The 8,867-nt window shown below is 37.3% G+C and overlaps 1 protein-coding gene across 11 annotated transcripts in view; it reads right to left on the bottom strand.

The window, feature by feature from the left end:
* Positions 1-1,598: 1,598 nt before the first annotated feature.
* Positions 1,599-8,867, bottom strand: part of cacna1g (calcium voltage-gated channel subunit alpha1 G) — a 132,908-nt gene continuing 125,639 nt past the window's right edge. For 10 of the 11 annotated variants that reach the window (XM_089015128.1, XM_089015131.1, XM_089015121.1 and 7 more), the window contains 3 exons: positions 6,707-6,896; positions 5,496-5,665; positions 1,599-3,560 (listed from right to left, as the gene is read on the bottom strand). In XM_089015128.1, the coding sequence (XP_088871254.1) occupies positions 2,676-3,560; positions 5,496-5,665; positions 6,707-6,896 (1,245 nt within the window). In that variant the 3' untranslated portion in view covers positions 1,599-2,675. Of the gene's footprint in view, positions 3,561-4,512; positions 4,583-5,495; positions 5,666-6,706; positions 6,897-8,867 lie in introns of all 11 variants that reach the window. The other variant, XM_089015130.1, reaches the window with a different exon arrangement.

Here is an 8,867-nt window from a genome sequence, read left to right as displayed (position 1 = left end):
GATAAATGAAACATTTAAAAATTAAAGTTAAAACGAGTCACCGAGGACTTGGCTTGTTGACAGCGGAAATAGTTGCTCGTTGAAGCGGATGTGGGACGGTCCGCTCTTCTGCGGCTTCTTCTTGTGCTTTTCTGTTGGTGGTGGTTTGGACCACACTGGGCTTATCGCCCTCTCCTGGCCAACACCCGCAAAGACATTTGGCACGAAATCGAATGGAATGGCGTTTTTAGCCCAAAAAAACGTATAGTAAGGCATTTTCAGCCTTAAAAACACATACAGTGGGGCGTTTTTAGCCTAAAAAACGACCATGTATGGTAAGGCGTTTTTAGGCGAAAAAAAAAACATGTATAGTAAGGCATTTTTAGGAAGAAAAAAGACAATGTATAGTAAGGCGTTTTAGGCGAAATAAAAGACAATGTATAGTAAGGCGTTTTTAGGCGAAAAAAAGACCACTCTTTCATGCCTTTGAGAGCATTTTCATTTTCTCGTGCTGTGACTGAATTTAAGTGATATATGCTATGTTCAACCACAAGTTAAAATATAAAGTGTATTTTCAATAAAATTCAAAGGAATTAGTAGTTAGTTTACCAAATAACCAAAAAGGGCTAAAAACGACTTACTATACATGGTCTTTTTTAGCCTAAAAATGCCTTACTATACATTGTCTTTTATTTCGCCTAAAACGCCTTACTATACATTGTCTTTTTTCTTCCTAAAAATGCCTTACTATCCATGTTTTTTTTGGGCTAAAACCGCCTTACTATACATGGTCATTTTTTTCATGCTAAAAACGACTTTATACTAAGTGGTTTTTTTTTGTGCGTGAGAATGTACCACTACTTTACCATGATTTTGAAATGGCCCTTGAAAATGTACAACAAAATGCTAATTACAACACGGAGGTAACGTTCTCTTGAAATAAAATATTTCAAGAAAACAAGTTTAAATGTTTATTTTGAAAAATAAATAAATACAATAGAAGTTTGTTCATGAGGTTTAACATGACATAATGTGCTTTTTTTGTTGTAATTTTCAACATCACAAAAAGACAATTTGATACCATTCCCAACCTTAGTTTTTTTTTTAAGTCCAAACGTGAAAGAAATTATCAGCATAACAATTTTTTACAGCCTTGTACTGATTTGAAAGAATGAAATAACCAATGAAAATAAACATTTGCATTTTCAGAGAGAGTCTATCTAGATGTTAAGACAGATCGATTTACATGGATCTATCTATCGAGACGTGTATCTGGATCAGTGGTTCTCAACCTGGTTGTTCTTTAGGGGGGGGGCCTACATACATGGTTGTTCTTTGGTGTAAAAAAACGTCTTACTATATGGTCGTTTTTTTCAGGTCAAAAATGCCTTGCTCTACATTGTAGGGTTTTTTTCGACTCAAAAGGCCTTAGTATGCATACTAGTTTTTGGGGGGGTCAAACACGGCTTATTACACATTTTCAGTTTGTTTTTATGGGGGGGGGTCAAAATGGCTTACTATACATGGTTGTTTTTTGGTCTAAAAAACATATTACTATACATGGTTGTTTTTTGTGTGTGTACAAAACATCTTACTATACACTGTTGTTTTTTGGTGGAAAAAAACATCTTAATATACACTGTTGTTTTTTCCTCCTAAAAACGCTTTACTATACATGCTCGTTTTTTGGTGTAAAAACATTTTATAATATGGTGTTTTTTTTGGGCTAAAACACCTTACTATACATGGTCTTTTTTGTGCTAAAAACGCCTTACTATACATAGTCTTTTTTCCACCTAAAACGCCTATATACATGGTCTTTTTTTTAGCTAAAAACGCCTTAATATACATGGTCTTTTTTCACTTTAAAAAGCCGACATGGTCTATATACAAGTCTACATGGTCTTTTTTTGGGCTAAAGACACCTTATATACATGGTCTTTTTTTGGGCTAAAACACCTTTTTTTGTCAAAAGCCGGCGGATGAATATATACACCATGAATTCACCGCGTCCAATCTACATGATTTATCATGCCAAATTGAGCAATTCAAAACCGAAGGAGCAATTTTTGACACATTTTTTTGTCCTCATCAAGGGTTTGTTGAATGGGCTTATGAACTGGTTGGTTTCAGTACCGTCAACAAGGTTATGAACCACTGATTGAGATAAACATTTCTATTTTCCTCCCCTTCAAATACAGTTGATGGTTCACAACATTTATTTAAATCAACCTCGAAAGCTCCAAAAATAACTTAAAGTGAAATAAAGACAAAGACAAACCATTTCGATCGACAGCCTAGCATTGAAAATACAGAACAAATGCCCTGCATAAACACCCAATAATTTTTAAAAAATAGTGCCTTGAAAACGTTCATATTGCTTTGTACCTCCAATGAGTAGTCAAAGACTGTGAAACACCCCAAAAAATAAGATAACGTCAACTGCATGTTACTTTTCATGATATGACTCCAGGGGTGGTTTGATCTTACCTGTTTTCCTGTCTTATTATATTGGCAGTAAAAAATAAAATAATAAATACCAAAACAAACAAAAGGCTGGTAACACTGACAGCACTGCTCCTAAAAGGAACCATTTTTACTCTCTACAGCATTATTACGAGATCTATCACCACTAAAGATACACAAAATGCATCAGTGTCTTTGTTTCATCCTGTGGTGAGTCTTTACGTGTGTTTTTATTGATCAGAGTTTGACTTCTCAAAGGATAAACCTGGAAGACTCAGTAGCTTGGGGTTTGGAGAGTCCCGATCCAGCACTGAACCCTCGACAACCCCAAGGTCAAAGGAGTCTTTAGAGTCACTAGAAAGTGCTCGCCTCCTCAGGCAGGTGTCCCGATTGGGCAACCCGAAGCTGGACTGGGGCTCGGATCCATCTTGGGTTTCCACAGAAATACAAGGAGGACTCATCTTCTTCTTCCGTCGAGGTGAAGGTTGGGAAGTCTGAGTGGAGGTCTGACTGTGGATTTGCAGACTGTCAGCCTGGGACACAAAACCAGAAGAAGTGGACGTGGCGGTGCACTGAGTGCCGGACTCCAACTCGGAGCAAACCTCCACCGAGTGGCGACGTGGGCCATCCAACCAGGAGTAAGGGCGGGGGCGGGGCAAGAGAATGCTGCGACCTTGCGTGTCAACACTATGGAACCTTTTCAAGCCCTTTGGATAAGAGCTCCCACTTTCCTGACAGTCCGGATTGTTTTTGCGAGCCTCTATCGTTCCAATGCTGCTGTCACTGCTTAGTTCGTCATCCGGTACTGTGATGTCATCACTTCCTGTCAACGCTCCTGCGGTAATGAGGGACACTTCCTGATCCACAGAGGTCCGGTTCGGTTGCTGCGGTATTGACGAGCGGGAATCAAGACAGTACTGGGTGTGGACAGTACTGCTAGGGCGCAAAGGTTTCGGGGAGGCGCCAGGTGTGGCAGGGACCAGGTGGAAAGCTGGCTGCTGCGAGAAGGTGGAAGTGGAGGCAGACGAAGATGGAGAAGTCACATTCGCAAGTCCTTCATTGCTTTCCCCTCCATCTGAACACAGGGCCTCCTGAGACTCTGTAGACACCGCGATCTGCAAGACAAAGAACGGGGTGTGGTATAGATGGGTTGTGTTGGGGACAATGGAGATACATGTGTAATGAAACGGGGGGTTGGTGGAGAACCATGGGTGGGATTAGAAATGAGATGAGGAAACTGGTTAGTTTGACCTAATGAGGATGACAAGTCCCAAACTAAATAAAATCATGTGTATTAAATGTGTTGTAACAGAGACATCTAGTGGCCAGAGACAGTATTGCTACACTGGACAAATGCAAGATAACCAGAGTAAAAAGTCGATGAGAAGGTTTCTTCAGCCGTCATCTGTACTTCTTTGAAGGTGTCGGACGTTTCGCTTCTTATCCAAAAGGCTTCAGCCTCTTCAAGAGGCTTCAGCCTTCAGCAAACGAAAATATTTTGCTGGTAGTTTTGGCCCCATATATATCTCTACTGAAGTGGCGGTGCCAGAGTCTGCTATGATTGGTCCCTGCTCTCAGGTTGGGGGGGAGCAGAGGACTACTCCCTGCGGCTATACTCACTGACACTGACACTATTGTCCTGACTCATTACTTCTATTGTCCTGCCTGAGTATGGGGTCTACGACTGGCCTGATTGCCCCACTTGATCACCTCATCAGAAGAACTAAGCCAATGTTGCCGAAGAGTCGGTTGTAGGAACGATCCAAATTGAACCTCACCCCACCATGGCGATTTAGTGAAGGGGTTTGCTGGTTTATGAAAATAGTAGAGTAAAAACAGTTTAGAATGAACTCTAAAACAGCGCTAATTAACACCATGTCGGCTAATCAGAATCAGAAAGCGTTTCATTTTAATTGTAATAATTTAATAATTTTATATGAACGGTGACGAGTCCAGTCCCTGCCCCTTTTAGTGCTCTAATTTCAAATGTTGAGGTTTTTTTTAAATTATTTTTAAAATTTCCCCCAAGTTCATAAAATTCCTATCAATCCTTTTTTCCCCCCTTACATTTTCAGAAATAGGAGTATCTGTGCTTGAGAATGAGTTCTGGTTCAGGCGGTTTTTGGGTCCAACTAATCTGGGGGGGGGGGGGGGGGGGGGTTATAACAGATAACAGTATGGAAATTAAAAAGTAAAAGAAAAATACGTGAGTGGCATGGGGGAGAGGAGGGAATTGGACATGTTTAGAATGAGAAACAAAGATTAAAATATTATTAAATAATATTATTATAATATTAAATAATATTAAATATTTTTTTTTAATGCATGGGCTTCATTATTAGGTTTATTTGGTAAAGTAACTACTAATTCCTTTGAAATTTATTGAAAATACACTTTATATTTTAACTTGTGGTTGAACATAGCATATAAGTGAGACCTCAACTTACAAACACCTTATTTTACAAACTTTTCATCTTACAAACATCAACTTTATGAAAATTAAACCTTATAATAAGCACTATTTTCATGATACACACCCACCACGACTGGCGGAGTGATCTTCGGCGGAAGCACACGACCGAACAGCACCACAGGTTAAGTTACCAATAGTCCTTATGGAAGGTGACTCTCCTTCCATAAGCCATCAACGACCATCAAAAAGGTAAATACAACTTTATTTTACAGCACAGTTTATTTCTTTAATTACAGTCCTCATGTAATGTGCCTCTCTTTGTGACTTTATGATACAATGCAATGTATTTCTTTCATTACAATACAATAGCACATTTATTATACATAGAATAAGGTATGTTGTGTGTAGTTTTAAGGCTTATTTAGTTGAAAAGTATATTTTATGGAAACCCGGGTACGGATTATTCCCATTTTAATGGTTTTCTATGGGATTTTTTTTGAGATACATACTTTTCACCTTACACACTATGTGTGGGAACCAATTAAGTTCGTAAGCTGAGGTCTCACTGTATCACTTAAATTCAGTCACGGCACGAGAAAATGAAAATGCTCTCAAAGGCATGAAAGAGTGGCAGTACTTGTCTGCGGAGTTTGCGGCTCACGCCGTGCGTGCATCTGGGAGCGGGTAGTCGTGGTATACTTTCGGAGTCCGAGTGGCTGTGAGGACTGATGGGTCTGAAGAGGTCGGCGGGGATGGTCAGTCGTTGGGAAAATTCTTCAGGTTGAGAACGCACGGAATCCCTGGAGCCTGGAAAACAAAATATGGCATGTTTCATGATGCATCAATTAAATAAATAAATAAAATAAAATACAACCAGAAAATAGGTTAAAATGAATAAAATCAGAAAGTAGGTAAAAAATATATCCATTCATCCATTTTCCGTACCGCTTATTCCTCATTAGGGTCGCGGGGGGTGCTGGAGCCTATCTCAGCTGTCTTCGGGCACGAGGTGGGGGACACCCTGAATTGGTTGCCAGCCAATCGCAGGGCACACAAAGACGTAAAACAGTCACTCTCACACTCACACCTAGGGACAATTTGGAGTGGTCAATCTGCCTGCCATGCATGTTTTTGGAGTGTGGGAGGAAACCGGAGGACCCGGAGAAAACCCACGCGGGCCCGGGGAGAACATGCAAACTCTGGTAAAAAATATATAAATAAATAACATGGACGGAAAAATAAAATAAATGAATACATAAATGAGTAAAGGAGTAAATGATTAAATAAATATTAAATGGGCCAAATAAATAAATGCACCGATAGATAAATAAATACATCAATACATAAATAAATAAAACCAGAAAATAGGTACAAAAAATAAATACATAAATAAAAGCAGAAAATAGGTAATAAATATAAAAATAAATAAAATGGACAGACAAAAATAACAAATACATACAGAAATAATAGACAGAAATAAATAAATACATGAATAATGGAATACATAAATACATTGAAAATAGACAAATAAATGCATTGATAAATACATAAATGTATAAATAAATAAAACCAGAAAATAGGTAAAAAAAATACAATAAAATGGACAAAAAGACAAATCAATAAATTAAGGAATGAATAAAGTAATAAATAAATATAAATATGTAAAATAAATACATAAATGCACTGATAAATAAATCAATGAATAGACAAATAAATAAACAAATAGATAATCTGACGAAAATCCAAATTTTTGATTTGTCATAAATTCAGACTTATGGTCACCATTTGTCACCATAAATACATTTCTCCCCCCAAAAATATGGAGCTAAATAGTGCATTCAGGCTTACCCGATTGGACACACTGGGCCTGAGGAGTCTGTGCTAGAAGTTGTGCTGACGCTGCAATAGGCTTGCCAAAGGCCTGCTGTGGGAAGAACATGTAGCTGTCGTTGGGGAGCGAGTGCGTGCGTCCTACTGCGGGCTTCCTGACACTTAGCAGGTTGTCCTCCAGGGTTCCGCCAGGGTCAGGCTGATCGACCTGTCAGATCACGGAGAAGTCAACTTTCCGAGATGGTTGGCGGAAGATTTATAGTCTAGATGACAATCAACGAAGAGGCAGTGGGCTACGGCATACACGGAAAACAAATGTTAGAAGGTGGCTGGAACAGAGCTGCCGCAGGTCACAGAAATCTTTGAAAATTGCTCATAAGCAGCTTCTATAAAGCGCGAGCTAAGGATCCTTTTGTCAGCTGGGGCAGTGTCTTGCAGCCTGGCCCACGCGTGCTCACTACAAGACATTATAGACAGAGGAGGGACCAAAATACGACATTGAGAATCGTGATGGGGAAAAACGGACTCACATGAAAAGCACAGTGGAGAAAGGCGGAAGAACATGGAAGGAGATTCAAGAGGGAAAGAAAACTGCCAAGTGCACTATTCTACTGCATGAGCACACATCAAACTAGAAAGATGGAAAGGAGGTGGGAGACTTGTGGTTAGATTCAGAAAGGTCTTCCATTCTCACTTATTGCCCTTGACTTCCCCATGTATTTATTTATTTATTTATTTATTTATGTTCTATAGTTTATCGATTTCATTTCTTTGTTTTAATTCATTTATTGAAATTCTTTTATTTTAATTGAATGTAATTTAATGCAATTTAATTTAATTTATTTATTTTTCATCAATTTTATTTATTTGTTTTAATTTGTTTGTTATAAACCATTTATTTTAATTTAATGTAATTCACTAGTATGTATTTATTTTATTTATCTATTTGTTTATTTACTTATTTTGTCGATTTATTGATCAATTTGCTTTTTTTAATTATTTGATTTCAGTGTAAATGTCATTTATTTATTTATTTGTATTTATTCATGTATTTATTATTTTTTTATTCTTTAGTTTATATTTTATTTTATATATTTCATTTCTTTGTTTTCATTCATTTATTGTAATTCCTTCATTTTAATTGAATGTAATTTAATGTAATGTATTTATTTATTGTATGTATTTATTTATGTTTAATCAATTTTATTTATTTGTTTTAATTCATTTGTTATAAACCATTTATTTTAATTCAATGTAATTCACGAGTATTTATTTATTTATTTTATGTATCTGTTTATTTGTTGATTTACTTATTTAATCTTTCTTGATCTATACGATTTATTTTTTTTATTAATTTATTTTACAATATTATACAGAAGGGGGAAAATGTTATCCCAATTTTAATAAAAAGTGCATAGTATTAAAAAATTAAGTCCAGAAATTGTGTTAAGTCATTCACATCATGTCATATTAAGCTGAAAATAATATCCAATCACTGGAAAATGATTTTTTTGTGTTATGCTGCTTTGCAATAATGCAGACTAATTAACACGGTGACCTAGTGTCATTCACTGTACACTTCAGCTATTGTTTCCTTTTGCCAGGAAATGGAGAAAAATAAAGCTAGATGACCAAATAACATTTGACGACAGTAGACGATCTGAATGAGTGGAAAAAAAAACCTGTTGTGCTAGTTTAACAGTTACAATTATGGGAAATGCGAAACGTCAGGTCTGTCGTATGACTTCGTCAGTGTGACTCCATGCCAAAGAAAAAGTTTGGGATCGCTAACTGCTTCCAAATGTTTCGGTTCTCCCACCCCACACTTTTATACTGTCCGACGACAATGTGGAAGCTGCGTTTTATGACAACCGATGTTGAAAACCGTCTCACATCTGTTAAATCCACCATCCATCTTAAATGATGCAAATTACATTAACACCATTTTCAAAAAGCATTTTGCGCCCGGTAATGTGAGGTGCTTTGAATGATTTCCTGAATGATGGTCGTTTATTTCCTTATAGTTCCAAAATGACTGATTATTTATAAATGTGTTTTGCAAAAGGCATGTTAGACCTCAAGGCCACACACTTCATTTGATTGGACAGTAAAACGTTTGCCATAGCCACGTTTTGAATTATTGAGGTGTCGTTTTAGGTGCGCCGACCGAGACACATCT

The sequence above is a fragment of the Hippocampus bargibanti genome, linkage group LG15 (genome assembly GCF_051943395.1).
Source record: "Hippocampus bargibanti isolate YZ-2025 linkage group LG15, ASM5194339v1, whole genome shotgun sequence".
NCBI classification, from domain to species: Eukaryota; Metazoa; Chordata; class Actinopteri; order Syngnathiformes; family Syngnathidae; genus Hippocampus; species Hippocampus bargibanti.
The sequence above is the reverse complement of the archived record's forward strand: the minus strand, read 5'-3'. Positions and strand labels throughout refer to the sequence as shown.